Source organism: Neomonachus schauinslandi, chromosome 7 (assembly GCF_002201575.2).
Source record: "Neomonachus schauinslandi chromosome 7, ASM220157v2, whole genome shotgun sequence".
Lineage (NCBI taxonomy): Eukaryota > Metazoa > Chordata > Mammalia > Carnivora > Phocidae > Neomonachus > Neomonachus schauinslandi.
In genome coordinates, this window is record NC_058409.1 from 57,198,590 (window position 1) to 57,224,991 (window position 26,402).

Genomic DNA, 26,402 nt, shown 5'->3' on the forward strand with positions numbered 1-26,402 from the left:
CTCTTAAAGATGCAGGTGTGGTGGTCCCTAGCATATCTCTGTTTAATTTGCTGGTCTGGTCCTTGCAGAAACCAGATAGATCCTGGAGACTATTGCTAGCTCAACCAAGAAATAGCCCTGATCACAGCTGCCCAGCCAGATGTAGTTTCTTTGTGAGGGTAGATAATATAGTCTCTGGTAGGTAGTATGCAGCCATTGGGTTGGTGAATGTATACTCTTCTATCCTAGTCAGGAAAGAAGATCAGAGAGATTTTGCTCCAGGGCTGTGTTAACTTTCCCACCATCTGTCATAATGTAGCCTGAAGACATCTGGACCATCTGGACATATCACAGAATATCCTACTGATTCATTACATTGATGACATCAAGATGATCTGGCAGATGAATAAGTAAGAGGGTACTAGTGTGCTGGAGAATTGGTAAGACACATGTACTCCAAAGGGAGGGAGACAGACTACAAAAATTCAGGTACTTGCCAACTTAGTAAAGTTTCTGCACATCCCATAGTCAAGTGAATGCCAGGGCACTCCCTTCAAAGTAAAGGGCAAATTGCTGTATCATGCAGCCACTATTACAGTGAAGGAAGTACAATGACTGTTAGGCCTTTTTTTTCCTAGATCTTTTTTTCCCTAGATTTTATTTATTTATTTGAGAGAGAGAGAATAAGAGAGAAAGCACGAGAGGGGGTAGGGTCGGAGGGAGAAGCAGACTCCTGCTAAGTGGAGAGCCTGATGTGGGGCTCGATCCTGGGGCTCAGGATCATGACCTGAGCCGAAGGCAGACGTTAACTGACTGAGCCACCCAGGCGCCCCAACTGTTAGGCCTTCTTGGGCTTTGGAGAAAACAGTCCTAGCTGTAGAGCAAGTAGCCCTCCTGTTTAGAACAAATGATCTCAGCACACCCCATGGTATTTGAGATGTTAATGGTAGAAAAGGAGATGGTGTGAAGTTTATGACAAGTCCCAGGGGAAGAATCACAACCCAGGCTCCTAGGGTTATGGAACAAGGTTACACTATCTGCAGCAGAGGGTTATGCACCTTTTGTAAAACAGCTCCTAGTTAGGTGCTCTGACAGAGCTGGAACACTTGACTTTGGGATACCAAGCAGCCACAAGTTTGGAACTGTCCACCATCTGTTGGGAATAAGTCGTAAAGTAAGATTGGCCCTGTAGCAATCCGTCATAAGATGGACATGGTACATCTGAGACTGAGTATGAGCAGGAAGAAATGACACTGCAAGGGGCATGAAGACTGGGTCTAAAACCTCATGGTATCTACTGTGTCCTATCATGGCATCCACTATTAGCAGTGTCCCTTCTGAGCTCATACCAGTGACCAAAGGGACCTCCCACTCAATCAGCTGAGGAAGGAGGAACCGCCCCCTCCCCCTGACAGCTTGGTTTATGGATGGGTTGATTTGGTATTAGGTGAAAACCAAAAGTAGATGCTCTCTGCATTATATAACTTATTCAGTGTGGTTGTGAAAAATAATGATGAGACAATTTGTGAAAGATAGATCTTCCCAATGTGCAGAGCTTCAGAAGATGCATCTGGTCATCCACTTCGTATAAAAGGGAAAGTGGCCTAAAGTCAAAACACATATGGGCTCTCGCCAATGAGAAATGGTCTGGGTCCTGGAAGGAGAAAAATTCAAATATCAGAGATGAGGAAGTCTGGAAAAGAGACATGTAGACAGACATATGAGAGTGGGAACAAGGTGTGAAGATTGTTACATTGTATTTTTTTTAAAGATTTATTTATTTGACAGAGAGAGACAGCGAGAGAGGGAACACAAGCAGGGGAAGCGGGAGAGGGAGAAGCAGGCTTCCCGCCGAGCAGGGAGCCTGATGCGGGGCTCGACCCCAGGACCCTGGGATCATGACCTGAGCCAAAGGCAGTTGCTTAACGACTGAGCCACCCAGGTGCCCCGTGTTACATTGTATTTTATTTTAATTTTTTTTAGATTTTTTTTTTTTATTTATGTATTTGAGAGAGAGACACACAGCGAGAGAGGGAACACAAGCAGGGGGAGTGGGAGAGGGAGAAGCAGGCTTCCTGCCCAGCAGGGAGACCGATGCGGGGCTCGATCCCAGAACCCTGGGATCATGACCTGAGCCGAAGGCAAACGCTTAACGACTGAGCCACCCAGGTGCCCCTACATTGTATTTTAATACCCATCAGAAAGCGTCCATGTGGTCGGAACCAAATGACCAAGCAGACAAAGTAACGACTAGATGACATCCATTGGCATGATAAGGCAAACAGATGACATGATCACAGTGAAAGAAATGGAGGCTTTGCATTGGTCAAAAAAACATGACTTCCACTTATGAAAGCCAATCTAGTTATTGCCTGCTTTGAGTGATCAACCTACCAGCAACAGACACCAACACTGAGCCACCAGTATGGCACTATTCCTTAAGAAGACTAACTGGTGGGGCGCCTGGGTGGTTCAGTCGTTAAGCATCTGCCTTCAGCTCAGGTCATGATCCCAGGGTCCTGGGATCGAGCCCCGCACCAGGCTCCCTGCTTGGCCGGGAGCCTGCTTCTCCCTCTCTCACTCCCCCTGCTTGTGTTCCCTCTCTCGCTGTCTCTCTCTGTCAAATAAATAAACAAAATCTTAAAAAAAAAAAAAAAGGAGACTAACTGGTCACTTGGCAGCAAATGGACTACTTGGGACCATTTTCATCCTGGAAGAGGCAGCGGTTTTTCTCATGGGAATAGAAACTTAATCTGGGTATGGGTTTGCCTTTCCTGCCAGCATGATCAAGCCACTTACAGAATGCCTGATCTACAGACATGAAACAATATAGTATCTAATCAGGGAACTCATTTTACAGATCCACTGGTCATGTCATACACTGTGTCATCCCGAAGCTGCTGGCTAAATAGAGTGGCAGGGCGTGCTGAAGGTACAGCTGTAGCACCAGGCAACACCCTGTGAGGATGGGGGTCCCATCCTCCAAAACATGTATAAGCACTGAATTACAGAACTTCATGTAGCACTATGGGGAAGAATACATGGGTCCAGGAACCAAGGAGTGGAAGCAGAAGTGACCTCACCATCATTTTGAATGACCAACTGAATTCTGTAAGGTGAGAGGTCCTGATCTTCAAAATGAAGTATGTTCTTGTCATGAGATAGCAAAGATCTCATTGAACTATAAGCTACAGCTGCCACTTGGACACTTTGGGCTCTTTGTGGCCAGAAAGTAGCAGGCAAGAAGAGCAATCACCACCTTGTCAGGGGTGATTAACACTCATCAGCGGGAGGAGGCAGGGCTGTGTTACATGGTGGGAGCGGGGAGGAATGTGCATTGAATTCTGGTGACCCACTGGATGCCTCCTGGTACACTCTTGCCTAATTGTGACAAATGTAATGATGTAGTAATGGAGGCTATACACACGGGTAAGGTCACCAGGAGTTCAGACTCCTCAGGAATGAGAGTTTGGGAAACACCACCACGTGAGCCCCACTAAGGTCAGCAGAGTGAGGGACTTTAGAACAGACCGTGGAGGAGAGAGATGATGAGTACCAGTTTTGGCCATGAGACTGACCACAGCAGTGGAGGCTACAGTTTGTCTCTTCACCTCCCTCTTCTAAATTTCCCCTCAGGAAGAGGGGCCGACCAGAGCCCTGGAGGAGCTGCTCCCCAAATATGTTATGAAGTGGATCTACGGAGCACACAAGGTAAACTGTGGCAGATGTGGAGATGTGGCAATCAGATCATCCTTTAAGAAAGGGCTTGCTCTGGGGTGCTTGGGTGGTACAGTCGGTTAAGTGTCTGACTCTTGGTTTTGGCTCAGATTGTGATCTCGGGGTCATGGGATCGAGCCCCACATCAGGCTCCACACTCAGTGGGGAGTCTCATTGAGATTCTCTCTCCTCTCCCTCTGTCCCTCCCACTCATGCTCTCTCTTTAAAATAAATAAATAAATCTTAAATTTAAAAAAAAGATTCACTGCACATCTGCAAGGAATGTGGTTAGCTGAGTCTCCAGCTGTTTGTGTCTTCAGAGTCAACTTCAGGTTATCATCCTCTGCGTTTCTCAGGGTGGTCCCCAGTCAATGACTGGGCAAGGCCTAATCATTTCTACTCAGTGGGGGAACTTCTTTAAGGAAAAATCTTTGCTCTGGAGCTCCCTATTAGGATAGTCTGCCCAATCCTGCTTCTGCCCTTTTTCTTTTACAGGTGTTAACCCCTCATGAACTTTTGCATTTTGACTTCTTTTTAGTGTCTGCTTCTGAGAGAATCTAATTGGGACAGATGCATGCATTAGGCCCCTGAACTCCATTCATTCATTCCCTGTTCCCCGTCCTGGGATGTGTGACTAAGTAATCAGAACTGCTGTTTTCTCACGTGTAAAATTAAAGATTTACTCCTTTCACAAGTACATTATATGATTGTTGTGAGGATAAAATAAATATGTGCTGGAAAATCCTATGTAATTTGAAAACTCCTATGTAAATGGTTACAGTTTTTATTAAAGGCCTATAGAGTTAAAGCATTTCCCAGAGTACCTAACAATTCTCAATAGTTAAAAAAACATTCACAAAGAAAATTATTTTCAAGTCTTTTCAAGCTGGTAAGGTGTATGTGGTTTTCTATGGTGTTACGTATTCCTAAGGACTAATTTTTACACTCAGAGATCTTGCTTGACAATCAGATACATACCTAGATAAAGAATTGTAGAGTACTACAGTAACCTGCCATGGGAATTTTGGTTTGTTTCTTTTCATTTCTAGGATAACAATTACTAAGACAGAGGAAATGAGAAACATTGAACAACCCTTTTCACAAAACACAGTGGTCAGAGTCTTTGGGGAAAAATACTTAAAACCTGTGTGACCATGAAACAATTTTTTCTAGCACTATTGTGATAAGACATAATTTAGTATCTGTGGATAGATATTGCAAGTTTTAATATATATGTAAGTAAAAATATTTCCTATAAATACATTCTTTTAGTGCTCATTCTTGGTATTCAAAGTTATCTATAATGTATTACAAGAAGACAGCTAGTGATCATGTCATCACTTTTTATCAGAAAAACTTTTAGCGGTAGCTTTTTAGCAGAAAAGACAGGTAAGTTTTCCGTGATAAGATATCGTTTGCTTAGCTGGTGATACAGACTTCGAAAGTTGTATCTCTGATTTGCATTTGAGTGTTGGCACAAGTTGTTACAAGCTTTGAAAATTTGTGGTTCCACATAAAGAATTGTAAAAAAAAAAATTTAAAAACCTGTCCTTTTACCTTTTTGCTCATCCTGCCCAAAGTAATTTATTTTTTTTCTGGTCCAAGCAGATCTACAGTCTACAATGTCCATCTGAGCGACAGGGCAAAAATTTTTGGCTGTTTATTCCGATGTCAGTGTACTCAAGTAAGTGTAGCTGACAATGCACCTTTAATCCAAATGGTTTTGCATAATTTGAGAAATATGGACAAAGGTAAAAGAATAGGGGCGCCTGGGTGTCTCAGCTGGTTAAGCGACTGCCTTTAGCTCAGGTCATGATCCCGGAGTCCTGCATCAGGCTCCCAACTCAGCAGGGAGTCTGCTGCTCCCTCTGACCCTCTCCTCTCTCATACTCCCTCTTTCTCTCTCTCAAATAAATAAATAAAATCTTAAAAAAAAAAAACCTAAAAGTAAAAGAATAATTCCCATTGTACTTTATTGTGGATGCAGAATACCTGCACTGTGAATTGGGAGCTAATAGGAAAGCGAATGCCAATAATATAAACTAGATTATAGGGCAATTTAAAAAATGTGTTTCATCATAGTTCAGTATAAATAACAGAATTCTTCAAATTTACATGATTTTTTTTCTATGTGCATTCTGGGATCTCTGATAATTGAATACAACTTCAAAAGGGGTTAAGCCAGTGACCTCAAAACGAAGTTCCCAGAACAGTACACAATGATGAAACCTGAAGCAATAAAGCGCCGCTGAACTGAAATGTAAACATTCATACTATTAGGACATGACTCAATTTTCACTTGATTTAATTTTGTTTTGGAGTCCTATTGGGCTGTCTTCGGACACCTCCCTTTCATATCTTAAATTGTGTCTCAAGGGTGTTAGAGAATTCAACAGTCTGGGACATCCCAATAACGTTTAGCACATAGTTCGTGTTATGTTACAGAGCACTTTTCCGAATATAGGCGTTACCTATACCGACTCCCCCCGGGCGAAAGGAGGCACATTTACATTTCAGGGTCCCTTTGATTGGCTGGAGTTGGAAAAATCTCAATTCCTACACTTTTTTCCCCCAGGAAGCTCAGAGGCCATTTGTCCCGCAAAGCACACGTACCACGCTCACCGTCTTCTGAACCGGCAGCCTGCGAAGAGCCTGCCCAAGCCGCTGGGAAAAGAGGCTGCGCGGAAGGAAGGAGTCCGGCCCGCGGCCGTTCGCGGGCGGGGGACGGGGGACGGGGAGGGGCGGTGCCGGCGCGCGCGCGGGCGGGGTGTGCGCGCCGCCGCCGCCGCCGCGTCACCAGCGTGCGGCACGTGCCCGTGTTTACGTCCCTCGTGGAGCAGCCTACGTCAGCAGCCAAATGGCAACATTGTGGCGATACTGAGGGTTACAGTTTAGGAGACGCGTCTATCCGTCAGGCCGGCTCCGGGCGGTCGGGAAGAGGAGGAGAAGGAGGAGGGGCGGGGAGATCGGCCTGGACGAGCGGCGGAGACGCACACATCGCCGGCCCCTACTGCCTAACCGGCCTGCCCGGCCCCGCGGGACTCGCTCCTCACCTTCCGAGAGCCACAGACGCAGCACCGCGGCCTCGCGCTGGGGGCGGCCGGGACGGGCGCGAGGCGCTGCCGCAGCACTGGGCTTGTAAACAGATTCAGCCGCACGTGACCATGTGAACTACCTGCTCCGGGGACGCGTATTGTCTTTCCCGCGAGCCGCGCCACAAAGGAGCGCGGCGGGTTCAAGTGAGGAGGGCCGGGCGAGTAAGCGGGGAGAGCCGGCTGGCGCGCTAAGATGGCCGAAGGCGCTCAGCGAGGGTGAGCGGGGGGCGCGGTGCAGCCAGCCGGTGAGTCTTCGAGCGGGCAGGGCCAGCGGCGCTTCCCCCGCGGCCTGGCACCGGAGCCACCATGTCGTTCGCGCTGGAGGAGACGCTCGAGTCGGACTGGGTGGCCGTGCGGCCCCATGTGTTCGACGAGCGCGAGAAGCACAAGTTCGTCTTCATTGTGGCCTGGAACGAGATTGAGGGCAAGTTTGCCATAACCTGCCACAACCGGACGGCCCAGAGGCAGAGGAGCGGCTCCCGGGAGCAGGCGGGGGCACGAGGGGGCGCTGAGCCCGGAGCATCCGCGTCGGACGGGACCCGCGGGCCAGGCAGCCCAGCGGGCAAGGGCCGGCCCGAGGCCACTGCCTCTACGACTCTGGGTAGGAGCCCGGGGCCCCGGAGGAGCCCGGCCTGGGGGGAGGGCGGCTCTCCGCGGAGCGCGCGCAGCCTTCGGGGGGACCCGCTGCTGCGGTGTCCCGCCGGCAAAGGGGCGGAGAGCCCCTTCAGGAGCCCAGTGCGGGCCAAGACCAGCCCGGTTCGAAGGAGATCTGAAGGCAAAGATGTGGCGGGGGCCGCTACAGCAGCAGCCCCGCCGGCGTCCAGGGAGGCCCCGGTGTCCTCCGTGCGAGTAGTGAGCACTTGTGGGGCGGTTTCCGAGGAGATAGAGGTGCTGGAAATGTTGAGGGAGGACGAGGTGGCCCCGGCGGCCCTGGCGCTCTCAGACACAGAGCAGCCGCCTTCCACTACCGAGCTGGAGTCCCCGGCCGAGGAGTGTAGCTGGGCCGGGCTCTTCTCCTTCCAGGATCTGCGTGCTGTGCACCAGCAGCTGTGTTCTGTGAACTCGCAGCTGGAACAGTGCCTGCCCGTATTCCCCGAGGAGCCCTCTGGCATGTGGACCGTGCTGTTCGGGGGCGCTCCAGAGATGACCGAGCAGGAGATCGACACTCTGTGTTACCAGCTCCAGGTCTACCTGGGCCATGGCCTGGACACCTGCGGCTGGAAGATCCTCTCCCAGGTACTTTTCACTGAGACCGACGATCCCGAGGAGTATTACGAAAGTCTTAGCGAGCTGCGGCAGAAGGGCTACGAAGAAGTGCTTCAGCGGGCCAGGAAGCGCATCCAGGAGGTAAGAACCTAGTCTGGGCTCCAGTCATTGCTTTTGGGTACTCACTTGCCGGAGGCTGAAGCCTCAGTCCGGGCTGTGACAATTTGGGAGACTTTTTCTTCTGGACAGGAAAAGCGGAAGAAGATGGGTTCCTTACCAGTCAGCCCCTTAATTCCTTTCAGTGGTGGGAGAACCGTGGCCAATTAAGATTGGCCCTCTGAAGGAACTTTAAGTCCTTAGATTTCCTCTTCCCATTCATCAAATAGGTTCTGTGTAATAAGTGGTGTGTTTACTACTCAGTGCTGCAAGTAAGATTAAAGCCACTCAGAAAAAAGGCGACCCAGCATTCGTTTCTCTTTTGCCTTTCCACTAATAACTTTCCAGATAATTAACCCTACTTTTCTGATGTCCTGTTCATTTACTTAAAATATATTTGTCGCAGGGAATACAGTTGGTCTTTTTTTAAATCTCCGTTTGTAGTTTGGCAACTTAGGCAAATTTTAAATTCTATTTTCCTTCAAATGAGTAGACTGTCCAAATCAAAAAGCACCGTATGAATGTATTTTTTAAAGGCGTATGCATAATCTCGAGTCTTTATAGCTGGCTGATATTTAACTCTTGTTTTAGGGAGAAAAAAAGGTCTTGGGCAGGAATGTTTATTATACTTTGTACTTGTAAAAGTAGTACAAAGCATTTTCAAACTACTTTATACTTAAAATTACAGGAAATAATGGAAGAGGTCTGCATGGGTATATATGAGGAGGTCCATGGTTTGTAGGATATACATAATTTGAGGTCATGCCTACCCAACAGCTTCTGCTGAAAGAACTGTACCAAAAAAAAAAAAGTATTTTAAAATATAGTTTAGTTTTTGGGTCACCTGGCTGGCTCAGTCAATAAACCCTGCAACTCTTGATCTTGGGGTTGTGGATTTGAGCCCCATGTTGGGTGTAGAGATTACTTAAAAAATCTTTAAAAATATATATATACTTTAGTTTTCCTAATGGGCACGAACAGATACTTCCTCAAAGCTATTATTTTTAGTATTAGTACCAGTTGAGGTTAGAGGTGGCGTCGGGAAATGCCCCTTTTTATGGTGTTTATATTCCTGACATTGTGTTGTCATCTGTTAACCTTGCCTGTGTTTATAAAAGACTCGAATCCTACTATTAAGGCTAGGAGGCTCGTACCTCCTTGTTTCTGCATGGAATCGCCTGTATTTTTCATTGCTAGATTTGGGGCATAAGGAATTTTTTTTTCCTTACTTAACCCACAGTGCTCTCCTACAACTTCCTGAATCCAGGTTTTCACTCTTTCCTGTTAGTTTACTTTGTGCTAAGCATCACCCACCTGGTAATGCTATCCTAGAATCCTAGGGATGTTTTTATTTCCCTCTTTTCTTTTTCTTTTTAAGATTTTATTTATTTGATAAAGCGCTTGTATCCATGCATGAGTGGGGGGGGCGGGGGGGAGAGGGAGAAGCAGACTCCCTACTGAGCAGGGAGCCCCGCACAGGCTCCCAGCACTCTGGGATCATGACCTGAGCGGAAGGCAGACGCTTAACCGACTGAGCCACCCAGGTGCCCCTAATTCCCTCTTTATCATCTACTTTTGGAATCTGTGTTCTACCTTAATTCTTTTTGGAAGGAAGTGATAAATTTTAAATGGTCACATATATTCTTTTTAGAGTTTTGTTAATATTGACCTGTATTTCTTTTAAACGGTGTGGACAAAATTAATATTTCTTTCTCATACTTTCTTGTTAAACTTTGTATATATATATTTTAAGGTTTTTATTTATTAGCAAGAGAGTGCACACGAGCTGGCAGGCTGTGGGCAGAGGCAGAAGCAGACTCTGTGCTGAACAGGGAGCCTGACCGGCCTCAATCCCAGGACCCTGAGCCAAAGTCAGGTGCTTAACCAACTGAGCCACCCAGGCGCCCCTAAACTTTGTATTTCTTGTATCTCTAAATGACGTAGACTTGTTTAGTTTTAATTTTATTGGTACTCGAAAAAGTAATTTTGTCTGGTTTCATTCAAATAGGGTCAAAAATACAGTTAATTACAGTTTTCTGGAACTCTTTCATGGGGGTGGAGGGTTACAGTTTTAAAAGAATATCTTTTCCTAATTAAGGTTATATTGACCACGATGTTGCGTTCTCTTTAACAGAGAAATTTAAAGTTTTAAAGAGTATTTTGTGTTCTGGAAGGCAACTCAAATGAAGTTTATTATAAATTCATTGCACATTAAATATATAAATTTTTGGTGCTTCATTTAGTTGATTTGAACAATATTTGAAAAATAATTACCATGACAACAAATAGACTCAGTTATAATGCTCACCCTGATATTTACTGGAAGTTTATATTGAAAGAAATGAAGCTCAGTAGGGAGATAGGGGTGTGATTAATTAGTGACTTCTGCTGTAGGCTTGATAATGGGAGTGTAAGAGGATGGCAGCCATTTTTTTTGTTTTGTTTTTTCTTAGCTGCTTAAAATAGTTTGCAGTAACTTTCTTTAGAGAAAATATAGAAATTGTGTCATTTTTGTATTCCTGATTTTGTTAAATTTAGTAATTACATCTAATTTAATGATTTTTTTGTTCCCAATTGTGTGGGAGTGGTTATAAAGGTTTTCAAGCCAGGTATATCTGGTAAATCAAACACATTCTTAGGTATAGGTTATTTAGAAAATTTAGACTTTTGAGGTTTTTTTTTTTCTTTAATTTATCTGGATCTGTTTTCTGCTTTTTTTTCTCTCAGTATTCCATTTCCTATCTATTTAAAGCCTTCAGCTTAAAGGCCACACCTGTTTTTGTTCAAAATGGTCAGTAAATTGTGGAAAGGAGGTGTTTTGTTTTGTTTTGTTTTTAGTAGAACAGACTGTGCAAGTAGACTGTAAACTTCTCAAGGTCACTGGCCTTGACAGTATCTTGGAATTCTCTTTGCCATCCCTAGTTCAGGGTCACACATCTTGCGAGCACTCTTAAGATTTGTGGACCAAGGACCTAAGAGGTGTTCTTGTTTTTGTTGTTGTTGTTGCTTTTTAGTATTACAAGAATTCAAAGGATTTGGAAGAAGAGTCTTTTTGAGTTAAAGCTCTGGGTAAATAAAATTTTATATATTGATAGATGTAAATTCCACATAAGGGACCATGCTGTTTAGAAACAGTAAAATCTTTTAAAACTAAATAGCTTTCTAAATAAGAGGTCTTTATCTGGGGTTCGTGAATTCCCTCTAAATTGAGGGGAGCTATAGATGGACTTTAATGGGGTGCCATAAAGTAGCATGCTAAGTTTTATATGATTTGCATTTTTGGAGAGAGGCTTTTATCAAATTCTTTAAGGTGTTCTTCAGAAAGAGCTTTAAAACCATAATTGTAAATCATTTGCTTTTTAAGCTTTGGCATAACTTCTATTGGAGTTAAAGTTTTAGAATATACTTAAGATTTAATATGGGGTTATAAGAAGTACTTTTTTTTTTTTTAAGATTTTATTTTTATTTATTTGACAGAGAGAGACACAGCAAGAGAGGGAACACAAGCAGAGGGAGTGGGAGAGGGAGAAGCAGGGAGCCTGATGCGGGGCTCGATCCCAGGACCCTGGGATCGTGACGTGAGCCGAAGGCAGACGCTTAACGACTGAGCCACCCAGGTGCCCCAAGAAGTACTTCTATATCTTTGTGAAATATTGAAGAATAGAACACTAAGTTGTCTGCTAAACGTTTTTGTTAATGATTCACAAATTTGGTCAATTGACTGGAAATGATAGTTTGTGAGAAGCTATAATTTATATAATACTAATGAGAAATTTTTATTTAGTTTTAAAGATTTATTTATTCATTTTGAGAGAGGGGGGGGGGCAGGAGAGAATCTTGCAAGCAGACTTCCTGCTGAGCCAGGAGCCTGACACGGGGCTGGATCCCACAACCCATGAGATAATGACCTGAGCTGAAAACCAAGAGTCAGATGCTTAACCGACTGAGCCACCCAGGTGCCCCACTAACGAAACACTTTCAGATAACATAGGAATTGTAAGGTTGTGTGCTACTTAGGGCCTTAATCTTAAATGAAATTTGAAATTTATTACATGGTAGGCTTGTTTTTGACTTTTACAAGGGTTTGCTGTAAGGAGTGCTATTTATATAGAAGGGACCCAATCTGTGTATGAATCAAGTGCCAGCGAGGCCCCTTGGGATGGTTTCAGCAATAGTCTTAGTTGTTGGTCAGAGCTGAGGATCATATTATAGTGTATGTGCATGGGTGACCCATACCTTACTTAACCTTTGATGACCTGGATTTTGTAAATAGTGGTTTCTGTATAAGGACAACTATTGTTGAGATAGTTGTGGTCCTTTAGATAGTGAACCTTAACTCTGATGGTAGGCTTGATTAGGATCTAAAATAGTGTTCTCTTTGGAGAAGAGATTATGTGTATACAATTGCTCAGCTAACTTCTTCCCAGTTGATTTTAACTTACTGCTAGTGAAACAAACAAAAGAGCAGCATGTGTTTTTGTAAGTAGCCATGTAAGGCATGCTATAGACAGAGCCTGCCTAGTGCTTGGAGTCAGAAAGACCTGGCTTCCAAATAGAACTCAACACTTCTGTGACCTGCTTAGTTAAGCTTTTTAAAACAGGTAAATGGGGAAGATACTTAAGGATATCTTAAGATTTAATATCCTTTGTATCTTTTTTTTTTAAGATTTTATTTATTTATTTGAGAGAGAGACAATGAGAGAGAATACATGAGAGGGGGGAGGGTTAGAGGGAGAAACAGACTCCCTGCTCAGCAGGGAGCCGGATGTGGGGCTCGATCCCAGGACTCCAGGATCATGACCTGAGCCGAAGGCAGTCGCCCAACCAACTGAGCCACCCAGGCGCCCCTCCTTTGTATCTTAAAATGACTCAGCTGTAAATAACTCCTGACTTCTGAGGTTATTTAACATAAGGGGCAGAGAGCTCTAGAAAGAATGCTTATCATCTCTCCAACCAATTATGACTTTTGTAATTTTTTCTGAAAAACTAAGATTATTTATAAAACCCTGGAGCCACACTGATATCCCAACCAATCCCAACAGTATATGTTAGAGAAATCATAGTCTTTTCGGAGCCCGAGGATGCTGGCCTTTCATTGGGATAGTGTGCCTTGACCCGTGATTAGGTATAAATAGTAGAAGTAGACTCAAGAAAGACGTAACGTAGTTGCATCTGAGAGAGCTGTTATGGCTGTGTATTCCCATAAAAATAGTGCACACAGAGTTAAGGAATAATGAAGCTAAGTGAATTTTGTAGGATTCTTGGAAGTTATGATGAAAGACTTGAAAGGCAGAGGCCATGAAAACAATGACATATACTAATCATTTTCTTCATTCCTGTGCCCAAATAAACTGGGCCATTTTTCACGTCACTGAAAAGAGAGAGAAGTATAGAAAAAAGATGAATAGATCCTTTTCGGTTAGTGCATCTATAGTGCAGAAACATGGAGGCTGGTGGCAGGATAGCAGCAGCCTTCGTCATAACTGCTTTACGTGCTGCTTTCTCTGCTCGCTGTTTAACATCACATGATGCCCCATCCACCAGATATTTCACAGACTTGAAATCAGGCATGTTTCTTCCTTGCTAAAACAAGGCCGACTTGGACAAACATTTGACCAATGTGAGTTGGGGGGAGGGGGGAGGTAGAACGGAGAAGGTGAGTGGGCAGTTTGGTTTGTTAAACATAACAGTTGTTATGTTTGAATTAGCAATCTTCACTCCCCAGATCTTCACCTGTAACTTTAATCAGTCTCTCACTGTTCTCCATTGCTGCTTTATTTGACCTTTCATTGACTGTGGAATATTGCTGGAAGTGGGAATTGAAAGCAAAAGGTAGCCTTCCCTTCCAATGATGGTTAAATGCCTATGTGCTTACTTTTTTGTAATGGAAAGTTTCCCGTGGCTTTTTTCACTCTTGAATAGGCCAGATGTGCTCCCCTTTAATCTGCCCAGTTCCCTCAGTTGTTGATGGGGAAAAATTTAAGTTGCAATGCTGAGAGAATGTAATGAAGACTAATAGTTCTTGGTGCTATTTGTTTTCTGATAGGGGTGATGAAGTTTATTTGGCCTTTCAGGCCTCTTGTAGTGGACTGTTAATACTAAGTAGCCTTAACACAGAGTAAGTTATTAAAGCTCCACAAAGGCAGAGAAGGATTCATTCGGCAAGAAGCTGAAAAATTTAATGAGTTTTCTTAAATGTGGAAAATTGCCCTTTTATGTTTGTCCTTGGATTTTATTTTTTTATCTTTATTTTTTATTTTTTTAAAGATTTAAAGAGAGGGAGAGTGTGGGGGAAGGGCAGGGGGAGAGGAGGAGAATCCCAAGCCGACTCTGCTGAGCAACCAGGTTGGCTACGGGACTCCATCCTATGACCCCTGACGAGGACCCGAGCCAACCGACTGAGCCACCCAGGTGCCCCTATGCTTGTCCTTGAATTTTAAATTTTATATGTTTATAATTGCATATGATAGACTCTTTTCATACTGTAGTGAAGGTTTTGTAGTATAGGCTGTGAAATAAAAATAGGCCTGATGGTCGGAGAATGGTTTTAAGGATAAATGTATGAAGTTCACTTGATGTGGGGTTTTTATTTTTAACTTTAGGGTTTGAGGGTGATGGCTAGAGGCTTAGTTTATTCAACAAATTATTAGTGCATTCAGGTAACATAAACATAGGGAGACTACAGTGATAAACAAAAACGCTCATTTGCTCCAGAAGAAGTTTTAAGATTTTATTTATTTATTTGACAGAGAGACAGCGAGAGAGGGAACACAAGCAGGGGGAGTGGGAGAGGGAGAAGCAGGCTTCCCGCTGAGCGGAAAGCTCGGATGTGGGGCTCGATCCCAGGACCCTGGGATCATGACCTGAGCCGAAGGCAGACGCTTAACGACTGAGCCACCCAGGCGCCCCTGCTCCAGAAGAAGTTTTAAATACAATTGGTTATCAAATTGGCCTGCTGCTAGGAATTAGTTGAGGCAAAGTTTTTGTTTGTTTTTTGAGGCACGGTATTTTTTTTTTTTCCCCAAGAAGCTCTACACTGTCTATGGTAAGTGCTTAGGGGAAGAAAATTTATTGAATGTGGCTCAGTAAAATCTATTTTTGTCCAATTCTGATACTAGTAGCTTGACCTCAAGGCTGTCACTTAAGGTCGTTGGTCCAAGGTAAGACCAAGGTTAGACGTTAAGGATCCCCAGGATAGTTTACAGGCACAGTATGGCAAGTGTTGGAACCAGAGCCACTTGTTTTATGTGCTTGTATTCAGGTTTAGGTCTTCCTACTGTAAGCTGCTCAGACTGTTGAAGTTGCAGCACTTCTAATTTTGCTCGAGTTTTTTAAGGCTTTGAAAAAGCCCTAAATCATTTTTGGCTGCAGAGGGCATTAGAAGAGGGCAGAAGTGTTTCTTCCTGTTCTTATATTTGTTTTCTTGTCCTCACTTTGTTCATTACTTGTTCTGAAGGTGTTTCCCCCCCCTCTAATCCCCCCCAGGCTTTGGTACATTTCCCTATGGTTTCTAGTATTAAAACTGCTTTTCCATTTGATAACTTGAAGTTACATTTACAAAGCAAATGTTTAGTTACTAAAATTATTTTTTTAAGCCTTTCTTCCTCTTCACCTTCCTATCTAGGTGAGTCTATCTTCTCTTTATTGACACCAGTGGGGCCATGACTAAGAGGGACCTGTGTGTAGTGAAATAGTCAAGGTTTTAAATTTTTAGTCATCAGAGTAACCTTTATTGAATGCTTCCTGTGGCTCTACCACTGTGCTGAGGTCTTTAAATTATCTCAATTAGCATGTAGATAGGAGTTAAGAGGTAGTTTTTGAATTTTGAGTCTTGGCTCCTCTACCTGATAGCTTTGTGAATATGGGCCTACCTAATTGTCATATTTCCTTAGCTGCAACTTCTGTAAAGTGAGAGAATACTGCTGCCTTTAAAAATAGGTTTTATGTCAGTACTTAGAACAGTGCTGTGTACCCAGCAAACACTTGGTAAATGTGAACTCTTAATGTTAATCTTCATATCAAACTAAGAGGTAGGGATTTTACAGTAGAGGAAACAGGTTCAGAGAGATCAGATAAATTTGCATAAGATAACATCTGGCATATAAGTGAACCGGACTCAAATCCAAGCCTAACTGAATCTATCCTGCTTTCTTAACCATTGGGCCATCTTCTTTCTTGTAGACAGGGAGAGAAGCTAACTGATATTGGCAAACTGAAATACTTGGTCAGTGTCTCATCACCGGACAAAAAACTTTATTTTTTTTTTTTTTATTTTTATTTATTTATTTTTTTTTTAAAGATTTTATTTATTTATTTGAGAGAGAGAGAATGAGAGACAGAGAGCATGAGAGGGAGGAGGGTCAGAGGGAGAAGCAGACTCCCTGCCGAGCAGGGAGCCCGATGTGGGACTCGATCCCGGGACTCCAGGATCATGACCTGAGCCGAAGGCAGTCGCTTAACCAACTGAGCCACCCAGGCGCCCCGGCAAAAAACTTTATTAACAGTGTCTGGCTGCTGATTGTTTTTGGAAAACCTTGATTATGTACGTATACTGTATTTACATATACTGTAATTAACAATGTTGTTTTTGGAAAACCTTGATTATGTACGTATACTGTATTTACATATACTGTAATTAACAATGTTGTATGTAATTAAAGAACATGGTAATCCTAAAGGACACTCATTTAAATTTGTACATATATGATACATGAAGCTCTAATGTGAGACAGAATTTGAAAGAGAGAGAGAAAGAAGGAACAGGGGGAGGGGCAGAGGGAGAGGGAGAAGCAGAATCCCCACTGAGCAGGGAGCCTGACTGCTGAGCAGGGAGCCTGACGTGAGGCTTGATCCTAGGATCCTGGGATCATGATCTGAGCCAAAGGCAGATGCTTAACTGACTGAGGCATCCAGGCACCCCTGCAAATGGCTTTTTTTTCCAGAGATACTCCTAAACATCTTTTCTAGTACATCAGGGTGGATATACTGCAATACTTTTAGAATCAAGTAGCCATCTTGGAAAGCACAATGGAATAAATTGGTAAAGGGAGGATTACAGCACGTCACTGTTGTGTCACAGATCAGGGTTTTTGGAGGTAAAGTTTTTTTTTTTTTTTTTTTTTTTTTAAAGATTTTATTTATTTGACAGAGAGAGACACAGCGAGAGAGGGAACACAAGCAGGGGAATGGGAGAGGGATAAGCAGGCTTCCCTCAGAGCAGGGAGCCCGATGCGGGACTCGATCCCAGGACCCTGGGATCATGACCTGAGCCGAAGGCAGACGCTTAACCAACTGAGCCACCCAGGCGCCCCTAGAGGTAAAGTTTTTGAGTCTTCAAAAATCATCGATTTTTGTCAGTTTTTCATGTAGTGTGTGAATACGTTGTTTTTAAAACTGGTGTTTTGTGCATGTTTGGGTGTGTGCCCCTGGAGTCTTAAGATGTTTAAGAGTTTTACTCTCCTGCCCTGTGGTCATCTCTCCTAGAGTTCTAAGTCCAGGATTTCCAACTTTCAGTTGCATCTGGATGCTCTGCTGAACTTCTGTTCATTCCATTTATCCAGAGTGCATCCTCCCACCTGCCATCCCTGACTTGGTGTGTGGATCTCTGTGGAGCAGTGCCTTTAATCCAAGTCTTTCCTATTTCCCTGAAAATGCCTCACTCCCCTCAATTCCCAGAACTGTTATTCATTTCTTCCAAATCTGGTGTTTGTTGGTTTTAAGAAGCCATTGATTATGACACGTTTGACTTTAAGACAGGTGTTCTTCAGTGTAGAAAAAGGAACACTGTTATATGTACACATTGATTTGTAAATGCATACCAATTCAGAAATATTAAATATTGATTTTAGAACTAAAGAACTACACACACACACAGAACAAACTGTACTCTTCCATTGCTTACCATTGTCCTGTAGACAGAGGCCAGATTCCTGGCATTCAAAGCCATCCATATTTTGGTTAGCCTGCAGTCTTAACTCTTTCTTCTCTACATGAACCTTTCATTATTGTAGCCAAACTCTTTTACCCATTGTTTGCTGAACTCACAATAACCCATGTTCCACTATACAGGAGACCACCCTCTAATGTCTTCCTTTTTTTGTCTAACTACCCTTCTTTCCAGGGCCAGATTAAATGCCTCCTCACAGAAAGTCATTTCTGACCTCTGTCAGAAGAATTTCTCTTAGAAATCCAGAAATCAGAGAAGCCTTATGATACATATGGCTGATATCATCCATAACTGCTGCCCTGTGTTTTTCTCTTTGTGAACAATTCCTGCCTTTTAAAATGCATTATAGCTCCTAGGAGACAAAGATGGATTTTCTTTCCTTTTTTTTAAGATTATTTATTTACTTATTTGAAAGAGAGAGAATGAGAGAGAGAGCGTGAGCACATGGTGGGGGGGAGGGTCAGAGGGAGAAGCAGACTCCCTGCTGAGCAGGGAGCCGGATGCGGGACTCGATCTCAGGACTCCAGGATCGTGACCTGAGCCGAAGACAGTAGCTTAACCAACTGAGCCACTCAGGCGCCCCCCAAAGATGGATTTTCTTGCTACTGTTCTCTAATGCCTCAAATTCCCCAGTGCCTCTGGATACAGTTGGTGCTCAGTAGATAGGTGTTCTTTGATCTTCAAAAAGTTGGCTTCTTTACATGATATGTATGCATGTAGCTAACATTTTGATTAGAGGTATGTGTTTCCCCAGGAGTAAAATGAAATAAAATGTACCACTTCTCTATGGAGTAAAGAATCTAGAAATCAATGTTTAAAATTTCAGAATGAGTTATTACTGTCAGTAGCCCTTATACTTTGTAAAACTGGGTTTCAGCATTAAACAATATTAACAGATAATCAGTGATTAACATACAAAATAATATAGAAATGATACAACAGTTTTACAGAATAAGAATAGAAATGAGCAGTGTGCTTTGTGAATGTGGAAAACATGTTTGGCTTTAGTCCTTACTTTCAGTTGAAGAAACAGATTTGATTAGACCTAAGGGGAGTTCCAAGGGCCACAGATTCTGTTTCATTGCTGGGTTAGGCCTCCCCCATCTGAGCACCCTAGTGCTAGTCCTGAGTCACTCTTTTTCACAAGCAGTTAATTACTTGAATGTTTTAACAATAACTTAATAGTGAAGATATTTGTAGATTTTATTACATTGCTTCTTAAACATCTTTCTAAATACATAAAAAATATAAGGCACTCTGTCTTGGGTTTGACAGAGTAGGGAAGAACTATACACAGGAGAGTTTAGCTTCTAAATTTTATATCTACGGCTTTAAAAATTATTCTGTGATCTTCAAGGATAGTGGCAGTCCTATAATCCTGAAGTTAGAGAGGATTGAGCTTGAACTAACTTGAACTAATTCTGATTGGGAAGGTACAGGATGGGAACTCCAGAATGAAGCACAGAAGGTGTCTTCCTGTCTCCTCCACTGGAATGATCACTGGCATAGAAACCAAGTTGAAGATGATTGGGGAAAGAAGTGGTGCGTGCAGGGTTGTTGTTTTGTAGTTTTCTCTGTTGCAGTGATTATAGGGAGTCTTTAAAAAAATTTTTTTTTAATTTTTAAAATTTTTTATTTATTTGACAGAGAGAGACACAGCAAGAGAGGGAATACAAGCAGGGGGAGTGGGAGAGGGAGAAGCAGACTCCCCGCAGAGCAGGGAGCCCGACGCGGGGCTCGATCCCAGGACTCCGGGACCATGACCCGAGCCGAAGGCAGACACTCAACGACTGAGCCACCCAGGCACCCCTAAAAAAAATTTTTTTAACTGTTGTCACTGACTCCTTTAAGAACCCAATAGAAAGTCTCTCAGTCCTTGCCCTAGAAAAATTTTGCAAAAAGCAGAGTTTTGTTTCAGATAAGTGAGACCTCAGAAGTTAAGAGCCTATTTCTTATCACGATTAGATGAAGGGAGGCAAAAAAAAAAAAAAAAAAAAGTATCCATTAGGCAAGTTTAGAAAGAAGGGAAAGAGAAGTGTTCTTATTAGGCTAATATGTTTAATTGATGCTTTATGCAATTGTGCTTCATTTCTTTTAAGTGAATCAATAGAGCAAAATAACTTTCTAAAATTGCAAGAGATGTGTCAGATCTTTTTTTTTTTTTTTTAATATTTTATTTTTTTATTTCACAGAGAGAGGCAGGGGGAGAGGGAGAGGGAGAAGCAGGCCTCCCGCTGAGCAGGGAGCCCGATGCGGGACTCGATCCCAGGACCCTGGGATCATGACCTGAGCCCAAGGCAGATGCTCAACTGCTCAGCCGCTGAGCCACCCAGGTGCCCCAATGTGTCAGGTCTTGAAGCAGAAATAATTCAATTCAACTTGCTATTTCTAGGCCCCTTTCCCTGCCTGTTCTTTTTTACCTCTGCATTCTGCTATGAGCGTCTCCATATTGTGTTAGCGGCACTTCAGCCCTTTCATTCTTCTGTCAGGCGTGTTGTAATTCTCATTCACATCCATCTACATTCTGACTCAGTTTGTGTCCATCAGTGAATCTTTTCATTTAGCAAACCTGCATTTTCCATATTTTAAATTCAGGCCTTCCCTATACATGGCAAACATCCTTAATCCTAAATAATCCAGTTCTTTCCAATTTCTTTGTACTCTTTTTTTGTGTGTGTATTATTTATAGTACCTTGCACATTTTGCAGTTGATAACCTACAAATATCTGCAGCTCAGCTTATTCCCTGGGTTTTGTCAGTTTTGGTTAGCAAAATAGAAACCTGTTATAATAGGTTAGTGATTATATTCTTTTATCAGTTAAATTCTTTTAAAATAAAGATTTTATTTATTTATTTATTTGACAGAGACACAGCGAGAGAGGAACACAAGCAGGGGGAGTGGGAGAGGGAGAAGCAGGCTCCCCGCTGAGCAGGGAGCCCAATGCGGGGCTCGATCCCAGGACCCTGAGCCAAAGACAGACGCTTAACAACTGAGCCACCCAGATGCCCCTCAGTAAAATTCTTTTATCATAGATTATAGGAAGTGGTTTAGGCTAAAAAGTCTAATGTTTATAGTAAATTGCATCTTTTGTGAAGGTTTAAAATGCATTTACTTTAATATTATTTTCAGATGCTTAGATTAAAATAGATGGCCAGTTGAGGTTATAATTGGTTTTAAGGTAATCTAATGTTGGAAAAACATGAAACTTTATAGCAAAGAGGACAAATTAATAAATTAGCAGTGTTAGGTGAGATGCCTTGGGCTTCTCTGCAAGAGTATTTAGTTGCTGCATAATACCTTTGTAAAGTACCGTTCTGTTTCAGGATAAAGTATGTGGGAAATAATATATGAATATATTAACGTGAGTAGAATAACTGATTTTCTGTCTTGTCAGCTGCACATATCTGCCTAGAGTGGTATTGTGATTTAATTAATAAGCATATCATGACCTGATGTTTTTGTGTTGGCAGAAAATAGTATCTGTTTGGTGCATTACATTTACTTTAGTGTCTCTGTAAGAAGAGCTCAAAGAAGCCTAGTGTCTTGAGGATTGTCTTACTGTTGAATGGTGGCATTTGATCACTGGTAAATGACTCCAGGAACTTTATTATTGAGAGATGTTCTACAGTTTTGTTTTCTCATTCTTTTAATAGTTTTACTTTCCTAAAACTTGGTAGAAAATCATTATCTCAAGGAAAATTTTCCATTTTCTTTCTTTTTTTTTTTTTTTTAAGAGACAGGAAGAGCATGTGCATGCATGTGCAAGCCAGAGGGAAGGGGCAGAGGGAGAGAGAGAGAGGGAGGGAGAGAGGGAGAGAATCTTAAGCAGGCTCCATGGCTGACTCAGGGCTCAACCTCATGACCCTGAGATCATGATTTGAGCCAAAATCAAGAGTCAGATGCTTAACCGACTGAGCCACCAAGGCGCCCCGAAAATCTCCCATTTTCAAGTGGAATAAAAGATAAAGGGCTGTGAATGTACATTTTCTGGCGAGGAGAGAATTACTGCCTTTAAAACTATAAAGGTAGTTTATTGGGGCGCCTGGGTGACTCCGTCGTTGGGCGTCTGCCTTCGGCTCAGGTCATCATCCGAGGGTCTTGGAATCGAGCCCCGCATCAGGCTCCCTGCTCAGCGGGAAGCCTGCTTCTCCCCTCTCCCACTCCCCCTGCTTGTGTTCCCTCTCTCGCTGTCTCTCTCTGTCAAATAAATAAAATAATAAATAAATAAAGGTAGTTTATAATTCATTGTAAAGATTCATTTTAATTCATTGTTGCTGTTACACATTCACTCTTTTTTCCCTAGTTATCTTATCCTATCCTTCTTTAATCTCGTTATTACTAATATGCCTGCAGCCTTGAGGTGGTAAGTCATGATGGAGGTGAGCACCTTTGCCACCAATTAGAACTGATTTTTCTGTGATTAGAAATTGATCAGCTGCTGTTACTTTCATAATTCTACTTAAAATAGATGTAGCTTGAAATAGATGGCTCAACACAGGATTTAGCTACTTCTGGATAATAGGTAGGCACAAGAAGAGAAACATGTATCATTTGCATATTTCTTACGCCTCATCTTTTGGAAAAGTTATATGTACACATGTATTTTGGATATTGTGCCAAAGGGGATAATTTACTTTTCCTTTTTTTATGTGTAAGCCAGAATACTTTAGAGGTTGGGAAGTGGAGAAGGAATAGAATATAAAACCTTCCTTTAGGGGCGCCTGGGTGACTCAGTTGTTAAGCGTCTGCCTTCGCCTCAGGTCAAGATCTGAAGGTTAAGCCCCGCATTGGGCTCCCTGCTCAGCGGGAAGCCTGCTTCTCCCTCTCCCACTCCTCCTGCTTGTGTTCCCTTTCTTGCTGTGTCTCTCTCTGTCAAATAAATAAATAAAATCTTAAAAAAAAAAAGTATATGGGGGCGCCTGGGTGGCCTCAGTTGGTTAAGCATCTGCCTTCAGCTCAGGTCATGATCGCAGCATCCTGGGATCAAGTCCCGCATTAGGCTCCCTGCTCAGCAGGGTAGTCAGCTTCTCCCTCTACCCCTTTCCCCTGCTCGTGCTCTCCCCCCCCACCCCCGCACTCTCTCGGTCTCAAATAAAATATTTTAAAAAGTATATGTATTTACTTGATAGATCATGATTGAAAAAAAGTGTAAATGGAATGTAAATCTACTCCCCACTCACCGCCGTTTCCCTGTCTGTGGTTCTTATTCTCAGAGGCAACCACTCATGAGTTTCTTGTGTGTCTTTCAGATTCTTTCACATATACAAAGAAACATAGGACATAGATATTTTCCACTTTTTTAACAACTCAAATGGTAGCATATTATACACTCTGTTCTATATCTTAGATTTTTTAAATTTCAATTCTATTTAGTTAACACATGGTAAAAATTGGTTTCAGGTGTAGAATTTAGTGATTCATCACTTCACATACAACACCCAGTGCTCATCAGAACAAGTGCCCTCCTTAATGCCCATCACCCATTTAGCCCATCCCCCCCACCACCTCCCTCCGTCGACCCTGTTTGTTCTCTATAGTTGAGTTTCTTATGACTTGCTTATATCTCTCTCTTTTTTCCCCCTTCCCCTATGTTCATCTGTTTTGTTTCCTAAATTCCTCATTTGAGTAAAGTTATGTGGTATTTGTCTTTCTCTGACTAACTTACTTTGCTTAGCATAATGCACTCCAGCTCCATCCACACTGATGCAAATGGCTAGATTTCATTCTTTTTTATGGCTGAGTGATATTCCATTGTGTGTGTGTGTGTGTGTGTGTATATATATATGTATATATATATACACACACTACATCTTCTTTATCCACTCATCAGTCAGTGGACATTTGGGCTCTTTCTTAATTTGGCTATTGTTGATAATGCTGCTCTGAACATCAGAGTGCATGTACTCCTTCAAATTAGTATTTTTGTATCATTTGGGTAAATACCTAGTAGTGCACTTGCTGGGTTGTAGGGCAGCTCTATTTTTAAATTTTTGAGGAACCTCCATACTGTTTTCCAGAGTGGCTGCACCAGTTTGCATTCCCACTAACAGTGTAAGAGAGGGTTCCCCTATGTCGACATCCTTGCTAACTTCTGTTGTTTCCTGCGTTGTTATGTTAGCCATTCTGACAGATGTGAGTGAGGTGGTAGCTCATTGTGGTTTTTGGTTTGCATTTCCCTGATGCTGAGTGTTGTCGCATCTTTTCATGTGTCTTTTAGCCATCTGTATGTCTTTGGAAAAATGTTCATGTCTTCTGCCCATTTCTTTTTTTTTTTTTTTTAAAGATTTTATTTATTTATTTGACAGAGAGATAGCGAGAGCAGGAACACAAGCAGGGGGAGTGGGAGAGCGAGAAGCAGGCTTCCTGCCGAGCAGGGAGCCCGATGTGGGACTCGATCCCAGGACCCTGGGATCATGACCTGAGCCGAAGGCAGAGGCTTAACGACTGAGCCACCCAGGCACCCTTCTGCCCATTTCTTAACTGGATTATTTTTTTGAGTGTTGAGTTTGATAAGTTCTTTATAGATTTTGGATACTAACCCTTTATCAGACATGTCATTTGCTAATATCTTTTCCCTTTCTGTAGGTTGTTGTTTAGTTTTGTTGATTGTTTCATTTGCTGTGCAGAAGCTTTTTATCTTGATGAAGTCCCAATAGTTCAGTTCTGCTTTTGTTTCCTTTGTCTCCAAAGACGCGTCTAGTAGTTTTTTTTTCTCATAACAGGCTGCATTTCTTTTAATGGCTAAATACTACTACACTGAACGGATTTGTTTTGGTACATAGCTTTCCCCCCCCCCATCTTATGCTGTTCCTTTTAAAATTGCATATCTTTTCCCACATGTGCAAGTATATCTATAGGATAAATTTTTAAGGGAATTTCTGGGTCAAAGAGAATGTGAATTTTAATACAGTTGTTTTCTGTAGAGGTATACTCGTTTACTGGCTCTCAAACCCAAGGAGGTTGCCTTTTGTTTCTACATCCTTTTCAACCCTAGACGATTTCCCCCCCCTTTTTTTTTTTTAAGATTTTATTTATTTATTTTACAGAGAGAGCACAAAGTAGGGGGAGTGGCAGGGGGAAAGGGAGAAGCAGGCTCCCCGCTGAGCAGTTAGCCCATGTGGCGTTCCATTCCAGGACCCTGGGATCATGACCTGAGCCGAAGGCAGAGGCTTAACCGATTGAGCCACCTAGGCGCCCCTGCAAGACTGTATTTTCAAAAACTTTTTTGTATTTTTCAAAACCTTACCTGTGAAAAGTTTGTTTGTAATTTATTTTGCTAATCTTTTATGAGTGAATCTTCATTTGTTAGAAATAATTTCTTTGAACCCCTTACATTCTTTATCTATATTTCTACTGTATTGTTTGTGGAAATTGTCTATGTTGAAAGTACTTTTCACTTTATAATTAGCTTCTTGATATTATTTTGTATGCCTTTGTAGCCAGTTTAAAAGTTTGCAGCAAAATTTATTTGTCTGTTTTGATAGTTTTGGATTTTGATTCATGCTTAAAAAGGGTCCCATGATGAGATTATTTAAAGCAAAAACAAAAACCCTCACATCTTCTACTTTTATGATTTTGTTATTTGCATTTTAAATTTCTTTAAAAAAATTTCTGGATGGAACTGGAATTTATTTTGGTATAGGGAATAAGGTAGGACTCCAACTTGTTTTATTTCCTGATGAAATGACAGTTATCACATGATTTCTTGATTGATTCATACTTTGCAGTAAACTTCCATTTATGTAAGCTCTTTAATAATACGTTGTAGTTGATACTTTTATCAAATATTTATAATACCTGGTAAGGCCATTGCCCCTCTCCACAATTACTCTTTATAAAAGTTTTTTTTTTTTTTTCTATTTTGCCCTCATATTTTTCCATGTGAACTTTATTTTTTTTTTAAGGTTTTATTTATTTATTTGATAGATAGTGAGAGCAGGAACACAAGCAGGGGGAGTGGGAGAGGGAGAAGCAGGCTTCCCGCCGAGCTGGGAGCCCGATGTGGGACTCGATCCCAGGACCCTGGGATCATGACCTGAGCTGAAGGCAGACGCTTAACAACTGAGCCACCCAGGCACCCTCCATGTGACTTTAAAATTGGCCTTTTCTTACGCCATAAAGATGTCAAGAAACTATTATCATGTGAAATTTATAGATTAATTTATTAAGAATTGATTTTTTTTTAAAGGTTTATTTATTTGAGAGAGCGAGAATGAGAGAGAGAGAGAGTACATGAGAGGGGGGAGGGTCAGAGGGAGAAGCAGGCTCCTCGCTGAGCAGGGAGCCTGATGCGGCACTCGAT

The 26,402-nt window shown here is 42.4% G+C and overlaps 1 protein-coding gene across 2 annotated transcripts in view; it reads left to right on the forward strand.

Moving 5' to 3' along the window:
* Window positions 1–6,572: 6,572 nt before the first annotated feature.
* Window positions 6,573–26,402, forward strand: part of JMY (junction mediating and regulatory protein, p53 cofactor) — a 94,447-nt gene continuing 74,617 nt past the window's right edge. For both annotated transcript variants that reach the window (XM_044916709.1, XM_044916710.1), the window contains exon 1: window positions 6,573–8,138. In XM_044916709.1, coding sequence (XP_044772644.1) covers window positions 7,098–8,138 — 1,041 coding nt within the window. In that variant the 5' untranslated portion in view covers window positions 6,573–7,097. The remainder of the gene's footprint in view (window positions 8,139–26,402) is intronic.